This window comes from Chelonia mydas, chromosome 5 (assembly GCF_015237465.2).
Source record: "Chelonia mydas isolate rCheMyd1 chromosome 5, rCheMyd1.pri.v2, whole genome shotgun sequence".
Taxonomy (NCBI): domain Eukaryota; kingdom Metazoa; phylum Chordata; order Testudines; family Cheloniidae; genus Chelonia; species Chelonia mydas.
Window position 1 is genome coordinate 50,009,632 of NC_051245.2, and position 22,933 is coordinate 50,032,564.

General features: G+C 40.8%; 1 protein-coding gene across 7 annotated transcripts in view; it reads right to left on the reverse strand.

Annotated features, from left to right (window-relative positions):
- Positions 1-22,933, reverse strand: part of ANKRD34B (ankyrin repeat domain 34B) — a 24,210-nt gene continuing 1,277 nt past the window's right edge. For 3 of the 7 annotated variants that reach the window (XM_027821715.3, XM_043546282.1, XM_043546284.1), the window contains exons 2-3: positions 17,988-18,138; positions 5,638-17,381 (exon numbers count right to left, since the gene is read on the reverse strand). In XM_027821715.3, the coding sequence (XP_027677516.1) occupies positions 15,791-17,338 (1,548 nt within the window). In that variant the 5' untranslated portion in view covers positions 17,339-17,381; positions 17,988-18,138 and the 3' untranslated portion in view covers positions 5,638-15,790. Of the gene's footprint in view, positions 13-5,637; positions 17,382-17,987; positions 18,139-22,598; positions 22,616-22,933 lie in introns of those variants that run through there. The other 4 variants (XM_043546285.1, XM_007059222.4, XR_006290806.1 and 1 more) reach the window with 3 other exon arrangements.

Sequence of the window (22,933 nt, forward strand, 5' to 3'; positions counted from 1 at the left end):
AGTTCAGAGAAACTAAGATTCACTTAGGCCAGGGGCTTCTCAGTTAACAGGGACTTTCCCAGCACCCAGTGTTCAGTCTTTCTGGGAGCCTAAACCCCGAAAAAATCCGTTTTATTCTGTATAAAGCTTATACAGGGTAAACTCATAAATTCTCCGCACTCTATAACACTAATAGAGAGATATGCACAGCTGTTTGCTCCCCTAGGTATTACTTATTTACTCTGGGTTAATTAATAAACAAAAGTGATTTTATTAAGTATAAAAAGTAGGATTTAAGTGGTTTCAAGTAATAACAGACAGAACAAAGTAAGTTACCAAGCAAAATAAAACAAAACATGCAAGGTTAACTTAATACACTAAGGATCTAGTTACAGATAACAACTTCTCAACTTAGATGTTATCTCAGGTACAATCCTTTTCAGACCAATGTTGTAGTTTATGGCCTGGGTCCAGCAATCACTTATACCCCCGTAGTTACAGTCCTTTTTTCCATTTTCTTTCAGGCATCTCTTTGGGGTGGAGAGGCCATCTCTTGAGCCAGCTTAAGACAAAATAGAAAGGCTTCCAGGGCTTTTTATATTCTCTCTCTTGTGGGCAGAAACCCCTTTGTTCTTCTGTGCAAAATCACAGCAACAAGATGGAGTTTGTAGCCACCTGGGCAAGTCACATGTCCATGAATGAGTCAGCTTTTTGCAGGCCGACGCCATTGTTTACATGTTAGTTTGAATGTTCCCAGGAAAGTTCAGATGTGGATTGGTGTCTCCCAAAGTCCATTGTTAGTTAAGTATTCCCAATTACTTGAATAGCTTCTTCACAATATATTGGCCAAACCTCCCTTATGTGTTTCCTACAGCAAACACTTCAAATACAAGTATAGAGCAAACGCTCATAACTTCAGATATAAAAATGATACATGCATACAAATAGGATGAATATATTCAGTAGATCATAACCTTTACAAAGATATGTTACCTGGCATGTGTAGCACAAAATATATTCCAGTTGTGTCATATTTACACTCATAAGCATATTTCCATAAACATATAGAGTGCAACATCATATCCCCTCCCTCCCACCCCCCTTCCCCATCTCTCTTCTGGGACCCCTCTCATGAGCAACTCCTTATCCAGGAGGTGCAGGCGCTCCTCGCCACAGGAGTGGTGGAAGAGTTTCCTCAGGAGCTAAGGGGCAAGGGATTCTATTCCCATTATTTCCTAATCCCCAAGGCAAAGGGAAGTCTCAGCCCCATCTTAGATCTGTGAGCACTCAATCAGTTCATGGTAAAGTTGAAATTCCGCATAGTCTCCCTGAGCACAATTATCCCTTCTCTGGATCTGGGGGACTGATTTGCTGCCCTCAACATGAAAGATGCATACTTCCACATAGCCATCTGGCCACACCACAGACACTTCCTGAGGTTCACTGTCAAACGCATATATTATCAGTTCAATGTGCTCCCATTCATGTTATCAACAGCCCCCTGGGGTGTTCACCAAGTGTATGTCAGTCATCGCAGCCTTTCTCCGAAAGAGACAGGTGCAAGTATACCCCTACTTAGACGATTGACTCCTGTGAGGGCGCTCCAGGGAGCAGGTGCAATCCCATGTCCGGTTAGTCAGAGAGACCTTCCAGAGGCTGGGTCTCCTCCTCAGTGTAGGCAAATCAACTCTGTCACCCACCCAACGAATAGAATTAATTGGGGGCAGTGCTGGACTCGGTGCGGCACGCCAGGATGAGACTCAGACCATACCAGGTGTGATTTACTACTGCTTATCACCTGGGTCTGGACAGTCTAGACTCGGTAGTAACAGTACCGCCATGAGTCCTAGACACCCTAGGATGGTGGTTGGACCCCTGCATGGTCTGCGAAGGAGTCCCATTCACTATCCGTCAACTGTCCATGATCTTAGTAACAAACGCGTCAGACCTTGGTTGGGGGGCACACCTAGGACACTTACAAACTCAAGGCATTTGGTCGCAGTTCGAGATCCTGCTCCACATCAACATAAAGGAACTCAGAGTGGTAAGACTAGCCTGCCAAACCTTCCATACAGTATTGCAAGGTCACTGCATGGTGGTGCTGACTGACACCACCACCTCCATGTTCTATATAAAAAAGCAGGGTGGAGCCCATTCCTCCCCTCTCTGTCAGGAGGCTCTTCACCTGTGGGAGTTTTGTGTAGCCCACTCCATTCACCTGGAGGCATCCTATCTCTCGGGAGCACGCAACTAGCTTGCAGACTACCTCAGCAGGTCATTCTGCAGTCACAAGTGGTCTATCTGGATGGACATCATCCACTCCCTCTTCCAAAGGTGGGGGTTTCCCCAGGTAGACCTATTTGCCACAAGGAGCAACATGAAGTGTCCAATGTTTTTATCCTTCCAAACACACAGCCTGGGATTAATCTCAGATGCGTTCATGATGCACTGGGGGAACCATCTACTGTATGACTTCCCTCCGATACCACTCATCCACAAGGTTCTCCTCAAGATTCGCAGGGACAAGGCAGTGGTAATTCTGCTCACTCTAGCTTGGCTGCACCAACTTTGGTACACCAGACTTCTGGAGCTGTCAGTCAGCACCCCCATTGCGCTGCTGCTCCTTCCCGATCTGATTACGCAGGACCATGGCCACCTGCTTCACTCAGACCTCCAGGCCCTGCACCTCACAGCCTGGAAGTTTCATGGTTAAACACAAGGGAGCTCCAGTGCACAGAATCGTTGAGGGAGGTGCTCCTTGGTAGCAGGAAACCTTCCACCAGAGCCACCTACCTGGCCAGATGGAAACAGTTTTCGTGCTGGTGTAATCTCAGTCGAGTATCTCCACTCCAGACATCTATACCATTCATTCTGGACTACCTCCTACACCTGAAGTAGCAAGGCCTGGCCGGATTGTCTATCAAGGTGCACCTCGCAGCCATCTGAGCTTTCCACCCTGGAGAGTTGGGGCATTCAGACTTCGCTAATCCTATGGTGGGCCATTTCCTTAAGGTTCTGGAGCGCTTATACCCTTACTCTTGCCCACTGGTACCGACTTGGGACCTCAATCTGGTCCTAGCTAGGTTTATGGTAGCCCCATTTGAACCACTCGCTACATGTTCCCTTCTGTATTTCTTGTGGAAGGTAGCCTTTCTGGTTGCAATCACATCGGCCAGGAGGGTATCGGAGATAAAATCATTAACCTCTGACCCCCACCACACAGTCTTCCACAAGGACAAGGTACAACTCAGGCTGCACCCAGCTTTTCTCCCCAAGTCATGATATTTTTCTACCCCAAGCTGCATGCCAATGCACAGGAGCAGAAGTTTCACTCTTTAGATGTGTGGAGCGTGTTAGCGTTCTACATGGAGCACACAAAGCCTTTCAGGAACTCAAACCAGCTGTTTGTAGCGGTGGCGGACTGGATTAAGGGACTTCTGGTCTCCTCACAGCGATTCTCTTCCTGGATTACGGACTGTATTCGTGCCTGCTATGACCTCACCAAGGTCCCAGCCCCGGCTGTAACGGCCCACTCAACAAGGGCTCAGGCCTCTTCCACCGCTTTCCTGGCCCAGGTACCCATCCAAGAGATCTGCAGGGCGGCTACCTGGTCCTCGGTGCATACCTTTGCCACCCATTTTGCCATCATACAGCATGCTAGAGACTATGCAGCTCTCGGTAGAACAGTGCTTCAGTCAGTGATTCCTTAACTCTGACCCCACCCCCGTGGGAGAGATTGGGGGTCACCTAATTGGAATCGACGTGCACAATCATTCGAAAAGAAGATTACTCACCTTCTTGTAACTGTTGTTCTTCAAGGGGTGTTGTTCACGTCCATTCCAATACCCACCCTCCTTCCCCTCTGTCGGAGTAGCTGGCAAGAACGAACCAAAGGGGGATTGGGATGGCAGGATCATAAATTGAGCACCATGAGGGCGCCACTACAGGGGGCTCCCTGGCCAACCTGACAGGAACTGCTAAGAGAAAAAATTTCCGACGACCGTGCACATGGCGCGCACACATCTAGTTGGAATTGACGTGAACAACGCCTCTCAAAGAACAAGAGTTATAACAAGGTGAGTAATCGTCTTTTCCATTTTTACAATCACAACAGTTCTGTTTAAAGATATACATACTTGAAATATAAATGCTTTAAAAATGAAATACACTAGCATTTTTTACCATTTTGTCATATTTTGTATATGGCTATTTATTTCTTAAGTATTTGGGGCATTTCTAAAAGACTCCTCGCTGTAAATATTTAGCATCTGATACTAGTAGCAGTTTTCTTCTGTTGGTCTTAACCATAAAAACAAATGATAGAATTGATTCTGTAGATCATAAATAATCAAAGTGAACTGATCGGTGACCTGAGATAAAAATAAGATAAATGGGTTTAACTTTTTTTCCTCCACTCTTCTGCATTGGTATTAGAATCCCCACAATTCCTAATTTCCCCAACCATCTGTTCCTAAGAAATTCTGATCATGATCAGCATGGTTCCATTTGAATTATTCCTCACTCCTACCACCCCAAAAAACTCCATGGCAGAGCAAGCATCCTTTCAACAGAGGACAGGATTGAACTAATTGAAGACTGTCAATGGATTGCTGCATCTTAAATGGCCACATATGGCCAATAAGCCTTTTTTAGCATTTTTAAATGTTAATGTTGTAAGGAATGGTTAGATTAGTTGTCGTGTTGTCAGTTGGACACTGTAACGGCACAAAGCACATTATGCATCTCCATGATGTTCTGTACTGAACAAAATCCAGCAATTTACAGGGTAGAATGCCTGTCAGAGACAGGTGTCTGATGCTGTCCAGTCATCATGTATTAGATATTCTGGGGTGCGGAGGGTGTCTTTTCAATCTTGCTTTCATTGGGTCAGAGTCAAATATGTGTAAAAGATCCTTAATTATTAGATTAATTTTTATAGATCATGAATGAGGTTGATCCAAGGCAAATGCATTTGTGGTTTTCCCACTTGGGTTTGTTTGTGTGTGGCGGGGGTTCATTAGTTCATCTGACCCTAGGTCTGGCTCCTGGAGAAAGATATGAGAACCCTGGAGTGGGCTCCACCCACTGGGATAAGGTTGGAGCTTCCCTCTATGGTACATTTACCACAGGTGGTTAGGCTGCTTATGGTGAGACATGGCAGTACAATTGAGGCAACTGGAGCAATACCAAAACCACAGCTGCTTGGCTGAACACCTCCTAAATTATTATACAAAAGGAGAGTTATTTTTGGATGTTCTCTCCAAGTCAGTAAAATTCATTACCATGCAGCCTCTCCAGTTTTTCTGGGGCATATAAGGGCTGAGCTAAAGGCTACTGATATCAGTGGGAATATTTTCATTGTGTTAAATGAGCTTTGTATCAGGCCTTTTTTTTTTTGCAAAGTATACATTTTTTTTCACATATTCAGAATGGGGACAAAATACTCATGACCTGTTGGTCAGACAAGTTATTGGCATTTTAAAAATGCTATATTATATTTCAGATTTCAATTAAAGATAATTTCTTGGGGCATAAGAACTCATGTGCAAGAAATTTCAGTACTTGGCCTAAATGAAACAGGCAAGGGATGCATTTTGGTCACACTTTGTACTGACACTTATACACCGACAGAAGAAAAAAATAAAGTAGACACTTAAATACTTAATTTGATTTATTATATGATCTGTTTTAATAAAATATTTTACCCAGTGTTCACATTCTGCAAGAAAGTACACATGGCAAGTTTACAGTTAGGGCCCTATCATATTCGCAGTCCATTTTGGTCAGTTTCATGGTCATAGGATTTTGAAAATCATAAATTTCATTATTTCAGCTATTTAAATCTGAATTTTCACAGTGTTGTAATTGTAGGGGCCCTGACCCAAAAAGGAGTTGTGGGACGTGACAATGTTATTGTAGGGGGGGTTGCAGTACTGCTAGCCTTACTTTTGCACTGCTCCAGACAGTGGCGCTGCCTTCAGAGCTGGGCAGCTGGAAAGCAGTGGCTGCTGGCCAGGAACCCAGCTCTGAAGGCAGAGCTGCTGCCAGCAGCAAGCCAGAAATAATGATGGCATGGTATATTGCTACCCTTACCTCTGTGCTGCTGCCTGCAGAGACGGACCCTCAGTCAGCGGCCGCCCAGCTCTGAAGGCAGCAGCACAGAAGTAAGGGTGGCATGGTATGGTATCATCATCCTTATTTCTGCACTGCTGCTGATGGCAACTCTGCCTTCAGAGCTGGGAGTCTGGCCAACTGCTGCCACTCTCCAGCTGCCCAGCTCTGAAGGCAGCACAGAAGTAAGAGTGGCAACACCATGCCCCCTAAAATAACCTTACAACCCCCCTGCAACTCCCTTTTGTGTCAAGACCCCCAATTTGAGAAACACTGGTCTCCCCTGTGAAATCTGTATAGTATAGGGTACAAGCACACAAAAGACCAGATTTCAGGGAGCAGGGGTGTGAACTAGATTTCATGGTCTGTGATGCATTTTTCTTGGCTGTGAATTTGGTAGGGCCGTATTTGTAGCACAGCTCAAATCACTGGAAGTCGTTAAAGTCAAAAGCACTTAGTAATTCCATGATGTTTGAATGCTCTTAAACATAAAGGAAATCTTAAGACAGGAACCTGTCTGAGAAACAGTTTTTAAAAGGGAACGTTCATTTAGGGGTTAGACTTACATACAGAATTTAATCCAATGTTTAAAGAGTTAGGTATGTTACAAAATCCCCAAATAGTTATCTTTATCACCACTTAAAAATGAGTGGCTAATATATTAAAAAATAAACAAACACTTTCCTTTTTCTGTGTACATTCCCTTAAATCAGGGGTGGATAAACTTTTTGGCCCGAGGTCCACATCTGGGTATGGAAATTGTGTGGCGGGCCATGAATGCTCATGAAATTGGGGTGCAGGAGGGCAGGAGGGCTCTGTCTGAGGGTATGGGTTCTGGGGTGGGGCTGGGGATAAGGGGTTTGGAGGGCTGGAGGGGGGTCAGGGGGTTGGAGCATGGAAGAGGGTTGGGGGGCAGGATCTGGGCAGTGCTTACCTCAAGCAGCTCCCAGAAACAGTGGCATGTCCTCCCTCCAGCCCCTACACAAAAGTGCGGCCAGGTGTTTCTGCATGCTGCCCTGTCCGCAGGCACCACCCCATCCGCAGACACCACCCCTGCAGCTCCCACTGGCTGTTGTTCCTAGCTAATGGGAGCTGTGGGAGCAGCATGCAGAGCCCCCTGGCTGCCCCTAGACATAGGAAGTGGAGGGGGAACATGCCGCTGCTGCCGGGAGTCATGTGGAGTGGGGCAAGACGCCAACCCCGCTCCCCGTCTGGAGCACCGGTGCAGGACAAACCCTGGACCCCACTTCCCAGCAGGAACACGAGGGCCAGATGTGGCCCCCTGGCTGTAGTTTGCCCACCCCGGCCTTGAATGATTGACAAAATGGGCTAATTCTCCTCTGTCTTACATGGGTTTTATGGCAGAGTAATTCCATTGACTTAAGTAGGGTTATTCTTGATTTACACCATTGAACTAAGTTGAGAATTGGGCCTAAAGTTGTACTGTGAAGATAACTTTAGCTAATTGATTACATAGAAAATTACTTACCCAGCACTGAAAATATCTCTTCACTGAAATATCACTCTTGGGTTTTGTGCTCCCAACATGGTAGGTACAGGGCAGAACTCCCCTAACATTAAGGCTTTTGTCTGTCTGAAATAGCTCAGCAGAAGATACGGGTTCCTTCTAGCCAGTTTCTAAAGTGCTAAGGAAATACAGTTTCTTCCTGTAAGCCAACTGTAAAAATTACTTATTATTCAGTAACTTTTCCTGGACACCCCACTGACAGATCCTTTACATTGACTCTCCATTCCAGGCTAAATGCAGTAGTCACTACAATGAGTACTAGTTGAATTTGGAAGTCCAGCTGTAAATGGAGATTGCCCCTGATTGCCATTAGTTGCTGGGATGTAATGTGACATAACTTGCTTGCACTGGAATCTCAGGGTCCATGGAGATTGTCTTGTGGATAATATCAAAATTGTTGTTGACATCACACTCATCAGTTGTAGCACAGTAAGATAACACCTGCTGCCTTGGACAAATCCTTTTTGCTAGACAGGTGATATCTTAGAGCCTGTACTGAGGGAGGAAGGCTTTGAGTCAAGTCATATCTACCCAGGCTTCAATGGTCTCCTGACAACCGAGGACTTCGGATATTTTACCATGACCAGTGTGACTCCCATACTCAAATGGTGATATGAACTGATTCTTAGACACTTTTCAAATGTTTTTGATTATCCAGAGCGGGGAACATGTACCCACACCAAGAAAACAGGATTTCCAGCAATGTGTCTTCCTGAGGCTCCCAAGAGCTTTCTGAGAGGGACAAGAAGGGACACTATGGAGGTCTTTCTTGGACACCAGGTTGAGTAGCTCTACTGAATATTACGCGGGTCATAAATCAGAGAATCTAGGCCAAGTGAGTGAAAGGCCCACAGTCTCTATATGAGAGGGAGGTCCCTGGAAGCTGTTGTAAGTAGCAGACTACCTAAACATTCTGAAGCCTTCCAAGAACAATTTGTGCTGAGGAACCATGTTCTTCCTGGAATAGAATGCAAGATCTTCAGGGCAGGGACTCTCTCTTACTCTGGTTTTACAAAAAGAAAAGGAGTACTAATGGCACCTTAGAGACTAACCAATTTATGCTCAAATAAATGGGTTAGTCTCTAAGGTGCCACTAGTACTCCTTTTCTTTTTGCGAATACAGACTAACACGGCTGCTACTCTGAAATCTGTTTTTACAGTACCTACCACAATGAGTCTGCAAACTTCACTGGGGGCCTTAAGTGCTACTGTAATACAACTAATAGTGCTTGAAGTGAAAACATATGAGGAAGAAATAGCCCTTTATTGATAGAGACGGTTAGGCCCTCATGCTGTCTTCCCCTAAGGAAGCATCTTGGACCACAATCATACTTCCAAAAGGCTTTGGGCTACTTCCCCCTTTTATTGCAAGAAGAGGAGCATTACATCTTGGGGGAAAATGTATATAGTATAAAGTTATATAAGGTTTTGAAGTGTTCGAATTAGAACATCTAAAGATCAAGGTGGGAGGCACGGAGAGAACTGAAAATAAATGCACCAAACATAGCTGAAATAGGAGGCCACAGGAGCAGTGAACACTGGAAGTTTACTGATATGCCAAAACACTAGGGAGAAAAAAATGTCAAAGCTATGACCCAAAAGCACCAAAATGGGATTACAAAAAACATCAAGTCCAAAGCAAAAAACTTAAGTGCTCCAAGGAATGTATCAAAGCTAGCTTGATTGGAAAGAATGGCAAAATAAAGCCAGGGCCTCCTTGGTTATGTCTACACTACAGCTGGGAGCATGTTTCCCAGCATAGGCTGACTGACAGGTGCTGGCTCTGCTTGAGCTATCATGCTAAAAATAGCTGCATGGCAGTGGCAGCGGCAGCATGGGCTGTGGCTTAGACTAGTTCCCTGAGTACAAGTCTGCCTGATCCCCTCGGTACATACTAAGACAGCTACTCAGAGCTACCATCCATGACACCACAGCCATATTGCTACTTTTAGTATGGTAGCTTGTGTATCTGTCTAACATTGCTGGGAAGCATGCTCCCAGCTGCATTGTAGATATATTCTTAGAGTCCCAAAACATCAGGCCTATAACTAACTGGGTTGATTGGAAACTGGGGAGACCATGACAGAATTCCCAAAACAGTTGAAGCAGATGGATGGTGATAAAAGGTCACAGTTCCTGTGGAGAGCTCCATGCTTAATTTCTAACAAGAGACTGGAAGCTTCTTCAACAGTGGCACTTATTTACACGTAAGGAGATCCTGACTCATCCTGAATTACCACTGCCTCACAAGGGCAAAAAGGGGAATTCTGCTGTATCTGTGGCAGTACAACACTTAAAAGTGAGAATCCTTTAAAGAAAATTTGTTATTTTGGTGTTATGAAAAGCTCGCTTTGTCTCTTAAAAATGAAACTGTAGAAAGCTTAAAGGATTTTACGGTTCCATTTTTAATTGTTATTACATAATCCATACAATACACCATTATTCTTATCAAAGACAAGGATTTCTAGGAAAAGCAGTAATGAAATTTTAAAACTGTAAGCTAACTTCTTTAAGTTATTTTACCCTGTACCCCTTCAGGACTTAGCCATGTCAAACTCACTTTTAAAAAGTAACCTGCAAACGGGGAAAAAGAAAAAAAAGAAAAAAAAAAAGTGTGTCTTTGCTACATATAAAGACAACCTGAAAGCAGTTTTGTGTTTTATTTTAAAGGTAGAGTTTTTGCTGTTTGTTTTTTATAATAGAAATTTAAGTTTTATCTAAGATAAAAGATTCTGTGGTAACTGGGGACCAAGTGCAATTTTTAAAATTACAAGCACCAAAAAAGTAAAAGTTGAGCCACTAAAGGGGGGTGAGGGGGAGGAGTTAGTGTTTGAGTTTTTTTTTTTTTATTAAACTAAACACCTGGTTAACTTCAATTGGTACTTAACATTTTGGATAAAGGAAACTGTTGTTAAATATTCAATATCCATGCCCCTTCAATAAGAGTGTTCAGAATTCACCATAAACATGTCTGAAACTTTCCAAAGTTCTTCTAGAAAACTCAGATCATTACACTTGACATTCTGAATATTCCAAAGGTAAAAATATCAGGCAGAAAAAAAAAAATGTAAAAAAGAAAACCTCCCAGGGCTCTCTAACCATCATAATGAAGCAAAACAAACCCCCACTCAACAAGTGGAAATTTTAAAATAAAAATCTTTTGGAGATCATCTTTAAGTGTGCATGTGATACATAGCATAGGAGCCTAATAATTTTGAAGGACTACATTACACCTTTAAAAATGTTAACCTGTTCAGAAAAATTACTGAAAAAGTGGTACAATGCTGCTCAACATATTTCTTCCATATTTGTATTCTGAGTCGTATTCTCTTGCAGTATTTGGTAGGAGATGCAGCACTGGACTGGGATTCAGGAGAGCTGGGCTCTATTCCCAATTTTTAGAAAATTCCAATTTAGTTACACCTATACCAACCCTCTTAAGCAATAAGGATACTCAGATGGCAGTAGGGACTTAATTTGAAGTCACCTGTGTTGCACAGGTTTAACTAAAGACCTAATTTATCCTACTAGTCTTTTATACCAGTGACTATACATATGAAGGAAAGAACTCAGCTTGACTTGGCTGGCGGAGTTTGTAAGACTTGTAGTTTAACAAAAGCATCCTCATTTGTATACTGAGCAAGTTTGATATTGAATCATTTCAAAACAAAAATGTTGGACTTCACAATACCATTTTTACAGAATTGCTAAGAGATCCAATCTTAGCGTATTATAAGTAGAGCTGATAAGCAACCTTCACTATAGATGGCGCTGACAATTCCCATTATGAGAGATTGTTCAGTTGTTTAGAACAGTGGTTTTCAGCCAGGGGCTACTCGTATGCCTGGAGGTACGCAGATCTTCCAGACAAGCTAGATTTCTTCAAATCACCAAGGCCTGATGAAATAGAGCCTGGAATACTCAAGAAGCTGACTGAGGAGATGTCTGAGCCATTAGTGATTATTGTCAAAAAGTCATGGAAGATGGGAGAGATTCCAGAGGACTGGAAAAGAGCCAATATAGTGCTAATCTATAAAAAGCAAAATAAGGGCAATTCAGAGAATTATAGACCAGTCAGTTTAACATCAGTACCTAGAAGGATAATGGGGCAAATGATTAAGCAGTCAAATTGCAAACACCTAGAAGATAAGTTGATAAGTAATCATCAGCATGGATTTGTCAAGAACAAATCACGTCTAACCAACCAAATAGCTGTCTTTTGACAGGATAACAAGCCTTGTAGATTAGGGGGAAGCAGTATATGCAATATATCTTGACTTTAGTAGGGCTTTTGATACTGTCTCACACAACCTTCTCATAAACATACTAGGGAAAAACAACATAGATAGATTTAAGAGTAGCAGCCGTGTTAGTCTGTATTCGCAAAAAGAAAAGGAGTACTTGTGGCACCTTAGAGACTAACATTTATTTGAGCATAAGCTTTTGTGAGCTACAGCTCACTTCATAGATAGAGCTACTCTAAGCATAAACTGGTTGGAAAGCCATTCCCAGGGAGTAGTTATCAGTGGTTCACACAGTCAAGCTTCAAGTGAAGTCCCAGAGGGATCAATTCTGGACCCAGTTCTGTTCAATATCTTCATCAGTGATTTAGATTATGGCATAGAAAGTACATTTATAGTTTGCAGATGATACCAAGATGAGAGGGGGTACAAGTGCTTTAGAGAACAGGATTAAAATTCAAAGTGACCTGGACAAACAGGAGAAACGGTCTGAAGTAAATAGGATGAAATTCAATAAGGACAAATGCAAAGTACTCCACTTAGGAAGGAACAATCAAATACACACATACAAAATAGGAAATGACTGCCTAGGAAGGAGTACTGCACAAAGGGATCTGGGGGTCATAATGGATCATAAGCTAAATAGGAGTCAACAGTGTAATACTGTTGCAAAAAAAGCAAACGCCATTCTGGGATGTATTAGCAGGAGTATGGTACGCAAGAAATGAGAAGTAATTCTTCTGCTCTACTCCGTGCTGATTAGGCCTTAACTAGAGTATTGTGTCCACTTCTGGGCACCACATTTCAGGAAAGATGTGGACAAATTAAAGAAAGTCCAGAGGAGAACAATGATTAAATGTCTAGAAAACATTACCTATGAGGGAATATTAAACAAATCCAATTTTTTCAGTCAGGAAAGGAGAAGACAGGGGACATAACAGTTTGCAAGTACATAAAAGGTTGTTACAAGGAGGAGGAAGAAAAATTGTTCTTGTTAACCTCCGAGGATAGGACAAGAAGCACTCCACTCAATGTGCAGCGGCAGTCAAAAAAGTGACCAGAACATTGGGAATCATTAAGAAATGGATAGAAAAGACAGAAAATAGATTGCCTCTATATAAATCCATGGCACACCCACATCTTGAATACTGCATGCTGATGTGGTTGCCTTATCTCAAAAAAATTTATATTGGAAAAGGTTCAGAAAAGGCAACAAAAATCATGAGGGGTATGGAACGGCTTCCATATGAAGAGAAATTAATAAGACTGGAACTTTTCAGCTTGGAAAAGAGACACCTAAGGGGGGATATGATTGAGGTCTATAAAACCATGACTGGTTTGGAGAAGGTAAATAAGGAACCGTTATTTACTCTTTCACATAACAAGAACTAGGGGTCACCAAATGAAATTAATAGGCAGCAAGTTTAAAAACAAAAGGAAGTATTTTTTCCACACAACGCACTGTCAACCTGTGGAACTCTTTGCCAGAAGATGTGGTGAAGGCCAAGACCATAACAGGGTTCAAAAAAGAACTAGATAAATTCATGGAGGATAGGTCCATCAATGGCCATTAGACAGGAAGGGCAGGGATGGTATCCCTAGCCTCTGTTTGCCAGAAGCTGGTAATGGGCGACAGGGCATGGATCACTTGATGATTACCTGTTCTGTTCATTCCCTCTGGGGCATCTGGCATTGGCCATTGTCAGAAGACAGGATACTGGGCTAGATGGACATTTGGTGTGACCCAGTATGGCTGTTCTTATGTTCCTAATGGGCTTAAATTGCAGCAAGGGCGGTTTATGCTGGACATTAGGAAAAACTTCCTAACTGTCAGGGAAGCTAAGTACTAGAATAAATTATCCAGGGAGGTTGTGAAATTTCCATCATTAGAGATTTTTTATAGCAGGTTAGAGAAATACTTAGTCCTGCCTTGAGTGCAGGGAACTGGACTGGAAGACCTCCCAATGTTCCTTCCAGTCCTACGATTCCTGAGTCTGAAAATTCCTCTGCTGTCAGCCAGTGCTATGAATACCATGGACAACCTTAATTCTGGAATTTCTTAACTTTTGAGTGCTTGACTTGGCAATCTTAACATCCTTTTATAGTTGATTTCTGTGTATACAGAAGATAGTTTTCCTATCAAACTGCAAGTGACAAGAGCTTTTCATTGGAAGAATGGTCTGGATCAAAAAGCTGGCTTTGAAAAAAAAGCTGTTCACAAAAAACAAGCAAGCACAAACATTTTTCAGAGCGGAAGTCTATGTCCCCTGCATGGTGCAGAGTTAAGGAAAAATGCGGTAATCATGCTTGAATGGAGTTAGATATGGTAGAAAGGAGGGAGCAGATCTTTACAGTGTGTACTCCCCTCAACCACCAGTAGTCCCTATACATTTGAGGCTCCATGGAATTTTAAGTGGAGTAGTCAAAGAGAAGTCACTTTAGGTGACACAGTCACCTTTAAAACCACAGTTTAATGTGGAAAATCCTTTTGAAGTTAATGCACTAAATTTATATCAATGGCTTCAGTTCTCATCCTAGCTCTTCTTAGGAGGGCTGCGACATAGCCAGGGGCTAGCAACCCATGAGAATATCACCTGGCCAACCAGCCAATCATGCTACCATGGATTAGGGGGCCCAGCTCAGGGTGTAGAAGAGCTAATGCCATGCTCTAAAATCTAGGGGGGTTGAGGCTAGCATTTGCTACAGATTATTAGGTTCTGCATGAATGCAAACTATGCTCTTATCCTTTCCATGGGGCTAGTATTGCCTTCTCCAAGGGAGGAAGTGTTTTTGCAACAAAGGGGATGATAGAGATTGTAAATTTCAAATAGATAATAAATATACTTATACTGATGGCACAAAGCTAACTTTTTTCTGTTAGAAAACATTTTGTAATACTATTTGGATTAGGACTAAAGCTACAACACCACAAATATCTACTGGATATTTCTAGAAGCAAGTATCCAGTTTCAGTATAATTCACAACCACCATGTTAATAAGAATAAACGATTTGTATGAAGTATGTGAAAATAAAATTTTAAAATGTATAGACTTTTAGAAGTGAGATGATAAAAGTGCCATATAAGAGCCAAATCCTAGAGTATCCGTAAAATTTGTATTAAAAAAAAAAAAAAAGACAAAAGCAGAGTCTGAACTTTAAGTGGGAAAGAAACATACACGTTGGCAATCTTAAAGTATGATATTTTAGTCCAGCTCATGATGAAACAGTTATCTATTTCTTTAATAAGTTACTCCATTATTTAATATGCAGTATTTAAAAGCAATAATTCAGAAATATTCTGTTATTGATTGAATTAAATTGAAGCTGTTGCTTAATAAAAACATGAATTGTACATTATTTTGTATCAGTTTTGTAGTCTGTTTTACTTTAGAATTGTAGCTATTTTGTATAATTTTCCCACATTAAGCCTGTTCTCTGCTCCTTAGGGGCTTGTAAGTCCTACTAATCAGCTCCTGATAATAGTTCCATCAATATAGGTAGAGGAGAATAGCTATCATATAATCTAATTCTCCATTGCCCTGCACTTTATGTAGTCACTTACATCTATGCAAAGTGAGTACAAACTGAGTGTAAAATGCTATCAAATCAGAATATAAGTGTTTTGTGTCAATGACTCACGAAGTATGGGGACACAGAGAATCAGGTCCATAGAGTTTTAGTTTTCTATTATGAAAAATATGGTGAAAATATAATTTGTCATTTTGCAGATTACAGCAGCAGAGTAAATTTAGCTGAACACACTTATTAGCTAAATCTAAGATGAAACTCATCCAAGAGTCCCATGTTAAGGGCCTCTGTTGTGCAGAGGACCTTGTGTGGGCTCTCTGCTTTGGGGTATATTTATTCCAAATGAATAAAGCTGCAAGTATGTACATGTTGTATAAATCTGTTAACACTTTAGTACCCTATTAAAAATTCACGAGTTGCTTAATCTGTTCAGTTTGTAATGACTGCCTCCTTACCAACATTTTGTTACTTTTGAACTCCTTGGGAAATGCAGGTGCTGTTGGAATTAGGGTTTTTTGTCCCAAAGAAACAATTCCAGAAATCTTGTTGCTAAAACTAATATCTGGAATTGGAGGATGAGGATTCACATTTAAAGGTGGAAGGAAACCTGGCCTAGTTTGGGCAATATGATCTAAAGAGAGGGCTCCTGACCCTCGTCTCTCTAAAACAGCATGGTTTCTCCTGTTCAGTGGACCAGGAGGCATGTTCTCTAGCAATTCTCTGGAACTTGATAACAAGGAGGGAGAAGGAGAGAGAATCTTTTTCTTTCCTAGAAGTGATTTGCTATCTTCTGTGGTAGCAGGACTCAGACTAGTAGTTAGTTGAGAATCAGAGCTGTAGTGATTTGCCCCTAAACGTCTTTTTTGAATAATACTTCTCAGGGTTGAAACAAATCTCATTTGGACTGAATCTGAATCCTGATCTACAGGAATTTCACTCTGGCTATGGTTTCTCTCAGGATAAGGTGACTGAGAATTTATCTCCTCATATGACAACCTTTTTGAGCCAGTTTCATCAAAGATTTTCAACAAATGAGCAGGGTCTTTTACATCAATGCTTTGGTGTCTAGTAATATATCTCTTAGATAAGGCTAGTCCATTGACTTTCAGAGACAGTTCTTCCTCTGGAGTTATATCCTGAAGTTCTTCTTGTAAAGAGGAAATTTTATTCTGATGGAACAGAGAGCTTTTTATCCAAGACTCAGAATGCAGACGCTGCACTTGTGCCAGCTTGGGTCCTACATGTGTTAAATTTGGTTTTCTAGTAGGAGAGACTGGCTCAGATATATTTTCCATGCTTCCAGGCTGATCTGGTTCTTTAAAGCTAAAAAGAGTTTTTTCTGTTTCACATGAATTTGAAAGTGGAGATGTTTTAAGTTCTATTTCTGATGGGGAAGTGCAGGCAGTTGGAGAATGGCATTCCTCAATGTCAGTAGGAGGCACATTTAAGTACTGTTTAGTTGTCTGCCTTCCAGATGGAGACTTGTCTGTTGTAATGATGATTACTTCTTTTCCTCTTGCTTTACAAGCATTTAGGAGAACTTTCAGGGTCTCTCGGTCTTCAGAGTTTACTGCATAAACAAGTGCAGAGTAACCAGTATGGTCTTGCAGACTTAGGTCAGCTCCATTTTTCAGCAACAAAGAAACCACTTCATGGCCAGCCTTTTCCAAGCATGCGTGCATCAAGGCTGTCTTTCCAGATTTGTCCTGTATATTTGGATCTGCCTTATTTTCCAGCAAATATTTAACCATTTTTGCTTTGCTAACACTCTGCTGGTCCACATGCTGTGTCTTACAAGCAATCATTAAAGGTGTTTCACCTCGGTCGTTACTCTCATTAACGTATGCTCCACCTTCTAACAACAGTCTTGTGAGGCGAAGTCTGCTTTGATAGACAGCTTTTATAAGGGAGTTACCATCAATTGATACCTCTACTGTTTCATCCATCATACCAGTCTTGCCCTTGTTCTTCCCTAGCTGTTGAAAACAACACCTAATTTTCAGAGAGAATGAATAGGAAAAAGATTAACCAGCCTATAATTTCCCTATTGATAGTAATTTGTGAAAATACAATCTTTCCATTTTCATGAACAAGCACAAAGTTTTCAAATATTAAATTACATTGCTATATCATCATTGATTTACATCTTTAAGGAATAACTGTTCCCCTTTTAATGTTCATGCTTATTCAATAGTAGCCTATATTACACCCCATACCGTATTCACAAAGTGATGCTAAACTCACTTACACTAGCTTTACACTGATTTCACTCATTTGACATTTGATATAATTCCACTCAGATTGGAGCTATTCCTGGTGTATACCAATGGATGCAAGATCAGAAGTAATCCTACAGTATTTTCTCACATCAGCATTAGATATTATCACATTTCAAACACTTTTTTTTTTGCATTGTGGTTTTCCTCAAAAAAATTATATAAATTAAATCGAGTAAGTAAGTATAAACACAAATCTGGGCAATAATGGAACAACGAAATCAAATACTAATAAAATATATCTACATTGAGAAATATACGCTAACGACTATTAGGAAAATTAGTAAACATCTAATACAAAACAATTCTGAGTGTACATTACCATCCTTGTGCTGCTTTGAAAATACACTCCTTAGGCTGAAATAGCAGTATTTGCGTGACATACAGTATGTTTCATCCATCTTGGGGCTCACTGGACTGAGAAGGATCAAGTGCCTCAGCATATAATATCAACTCTAAAAGAAAACAAACACCTGATAACAAAAGTAAAATGTTGTGATATTTTAAACTCCTGGAGTAGGAGTTCACTGTAATGAAAAATGTTGTGTCTTATTTTGTATTTACAGTAGACATTAAAGATATAACTAAAAGTAACTTAATTTTATGTTTAACCAAGGAGAGGTAAATTACTTCACCCCCACCCCCTGGAAATATTAACAATTTAAAGTATCAATATAGAGTCAACACAAAATCAGACAATTTTAAAAACTATTGAAAAAAGCGTTTACAATATAAGAGGAATAAAAATGTCTCTGATGTATCCTTTTCCATTTTTAAAGTAATGGATTGTTTTGTTACAGCTGACATGAACACTTGGTTACATTTCCCCCCATATAATAGCATATTATGGTATTAATGGATGTATTTAATTTGGAAGTAATTTTAAATTACAGTAAGACTATAAACTAGCTCCTAATGCTAGTATCAAGGTCCAGCTGCATGTGCTTCTTTTTAAAGTCAACTGGTCTCTAGGCCCTTAGCCCAAGCAATTCTACTTCTGGTCCGTCTGTTGTGCGTGCTCACTAGTTCTACCTTTCCTACTCTAACTCCACTGAGCTGTTGTGGAGGGCTTTTCAAGGCATTAGAGGGCAGGAGGGAACTTTCTGCAAAGGAACCTTCTAACAGGTTTAGATAATTTTGACTCCTCTCCTCTTGTAAAAGCAGAGGGAAAAATACTGATTAGTTATGATAAAACAAGATATTACAAAGAAGCTGATTCGCTACATATTTTTTTAATTCACAAATAATATTGAAACAAACAGTCCCTTCAATTTTTTTCTTTTTCTGCTTTAATTAAAAACAAATATTCTTTATTCCTGCTGAATACTAAGACTAGTAACTTTTCAGACTACAACTATACTCTTAGTAATTTTACAATGTTGTCCTAATAGAAATGGAATTCAGTTCCATCTGAAGCACAGTGTTTCTTCAAACATATGACTATTAACTGTATAGGCATAACATTGCAATTTGTACTATTCCATAGATAAAATGCTATTTTTCAGGAGACAACATTAAAGTTCAAAAACTCATATGTCTAGTATGACCCATACAATGAAGATGCTTGTAATGTTTCAGAACACAACTAAAGAAACAATTTTCACTCATTTTTTAGTCCGTTGGAGCTTTACTCTGAATCCTAAGACTCAAAGGATCACTTTTTAATAACACTTTCAAAATGCAAGTTTCAATATAAATCAATTTAAATAAACATCATGGAACTTCTGTTGCAGGAATGTTCTTGTTCAGTTGAATTCATTCTACTTTAACATGCTGTATAGATGTAAGTTATCTGGTTTTAGTAAGTGGCAAAATCCAGTATCACCATATGCAATGAGAGCTTTCAGTTAGATGGTTTAAAATATTTGTATTAATCCAGGCTCACGCTGTGTTGCCTCCTTAGCATTACATACTATCACTGACTTTGTAACAAACAATGAATGCAGTCATATATGGTAGTGTTTTTTGAAAACGGAGCTGTCCTCCAATGTTCTTCATGGGTGCGGGAGAGCAAGAAACCAAGTGTTCACCTTGGAATGACATTCACTTCGGCACAGAGGGCCAGGACAAGGTTCATTCACCACTTTTATCCCACAGAAGCCCTATTTTGAGGACTTAAGTGGTACACAGACCTTGTGCTGGCCCTCTGCGAAGGGGTAAATCTCCTCTCCTCTGTGTGATCACTGGCAAAAACTAGGGGCAGGGGAGGGGAATATTCCAGAGTACTGTAGTTGTCTATTGCTCCAGTTGATAAAAGTATGTTATTGTATGATGCAGTATTTTCTATTTTTCATTGTGATGAAAGGTGTATTTTTGATAGAGAATGCATCTGCACCCACCTGGTCTATTCTTAAATTAAATAGCATCCAAATAAAAACTTACGTTTAGGTTTCCAAAAACAGATTTAATAGTAATATATTTTAGGTAACAGATGTTAGAATTTTAACTTTTTTGGATTAAAAAGTTATTTTCTATTTCTTTGGCACCAATAATATGTGCAAATCTAAATAAATATAGATGCTTTAACATTTATCTCATATCTACAATATAAATCATAGGGCCTGAACTGCTTGCCTCACTCATGTGTGTAAATATGTAGCACTTATCTGTAGATATCAAAGCACTCTACTAAAACATCAAACTGAGGCACAGAAAGGCAAAGCACCCTGGTGAAAGTCACATAACAGGTCAGTTGCCTGAGCCAGGAACAGCACCCAGGGCTCCTGACTCGCAGTCCAGTCACCTATCCACTCGGGCATGTTGCCTCATTACAGGTCATTTTGACTACTCACATGAATAAAACAAGCAGGATTTGATTTATAGAAAACTATATTTTTCCACTTGGGGGGGACAAAAGGGAAATAAGAGGCCTGATCCTGATAAGTGATGAGCACTTGGAACTTCAAAAGTCAAGCACAACGTAATGAAAAGAAAATGCTTCAGTGATATACTATGAACTATATAATATGGAATTGGTCTTGAGTCACTCGTGCTTTGGAGAGGCCTTCCTCCTAGGGGAACATAAGCATCTTCCACCAGGTGGTACCCAACCAAAAATGTTCCACCAGGGCAGGAAGCTTTAAAGTGAAACTGGCAGAGGATCTGCACTGACAGAGGTTCTATGGGAATATACATCCCCTGGCTGCACCGGGCACACCCTTCCTCAGCCATTGTTACCCCCTTTTGAGCCTGCACCAGTTAATTATCAGTTCCCTCTTAGGTACATTTTACACCATCAGGAGCCCTGTTTTCAAGGATAGATGTATAAATATGTTTGTTTGTACCAAAAGACCACAATTCCAACAGAAACCCAATTCATGATACTGTAATTCATCATAGATTGATATGTTAAACAAGAATTACATATCCCATAACAATTAAATATTCCTAAATCTTGTTCACTGAAGCTTTGTGTACTATAGATCCTATCATTCTGAGGAGGCATCTCAAAATTTGCCAGTGTATCAACAGCAACAACAGTCCCGTGGCGCTGACAGCCAACAGGCAACGTAAGTAACACAGCGTCTACACAGATACCGTGTCACCCTAACTACATTGACTTAAGCACTATGTCTCTCATGGAGATGGAGTTATTAAGACTATGTACACACTACCAGTTGTGTCAATATAAGTTATGTTGCTCAGGGGTCTGAATAAGCCACCTCCTGAGCAACGTAAATTACACCAACCTAAGCTTCTCCACTGACATAGCTACTGCAGTTTGTGGGGGTGAGAGTAATTAAGTTGATGGGAGACCTCTCTCCCATCAGCTTAGAGAGTGTCTCTAGTGTAGCCATAGCCAAAGTCGATGTAGTAGGCAATTTACATAGGCAGGAGCACCATTGTAGTATAGACACTTCCAGAGATAGGTTGATGAGAGCTGCTTTGTTCAACCTAACTCTAATGTAAACCAGGCCTAAAGATTTCTCGTCTTTAAGAAAGCTTGGAGTGCTCCAGCCACCTTATTAAACACAGTCTCCTCCATCACAGTCTATGTTTCCTGTATATAATCTGAGTCACAACTTGGGTTTTCTGGAATTGGTTTTATATAACTAATGAATTCCCTGTTTCGCAACTGGTGGTGGGGTGTGGAGTGGAGCAGTGGGCAAGAGAGAAAATCTGTACTGGTCAGAGAAGGTGGTCTGGGGTTCTGCAGTACATTATGCTTGCTGTGGCTTGTGCTTGTAGCATGGCATCCTAATCTGACCTAGCCAATTTATTCCTGTTTTGCCAGATCTCCCTACCCAAAGAAAATTCAACTTCTGTTTAAAAGTCCACAGAGAATATGTCTAAAAGTATAAAGCAAGCCTAGCACACATATATTTTAAACCCTTCCATTAAAAATTTCTTGCCTCCTCACTGAAAGGCCCCGACTTGGATTTGCTCTTAATCTTTGAAGTGCCTCACAGAATCTTGTTCCAACAAAAACATCCCAAAGCATGCTGGATTCTTTAATCCCAGTAACCTTATTCACAGGCAGCTGCAAGAAGAGCTAACAAGGCAACGAAAAAATCAGTACAGTCTAACTGGAACTGTTCTTCAGGCTTGTGACCTCGCTTACTGTAAACATACCATATCTAACAACATTTTGAAACATGAAATAAAACTGACTGTAACCCCAAAATGAGCTACATTAAGAGCTGAGCACATCTCTTATTTTGGACTGTAATAATAGTTTTTCTTCTTTCCAGTGTTGCAATTCATGATTTTTTCCCTTTACCTGATGCTGGAAGAGATAAAATTAATGCACCTGCAGGTTCTCTAGCGACGGAGCTATTTGGACTAACGTATCATGCTTTTTTTGATAAGAGCCTGCAGGCTACAATGGAAAATGTTTGGACTCTTAAATAGCATTTCCATTCTTCATCACTTAAGTCAACAGAACGCCTGAGAAACAACGAGTGTGGACATCCTGGTTGTATTGCAAACTGACCTATTTTGAATAAATCCCACAAATATTCTTTCTGCTGAAGAGCTTAGACCTCTATCTTGCTACTGAAAGAAAAATGTAAAGGTGAGTTTCTCCAGCAAACCCAGCTGAAACGTGTGAGAAACCATCTCATTTATTTCACCCCCGCATTAGCTTCATATCGCCACTGGATCCCAAAATGTAATTAACGTGGGAACAAGCCCTGTTTTGTTTTGTTTTTTAAACAAACAAGAGTAACAATCTATCCTATCTATCTCCTGCAACGCTCTTGATAAAGTCAGCGAAGCGATGGGGGGGGAGAAAGACGCTCCCAGAGAGGGAACACTGTTCGAGTACGG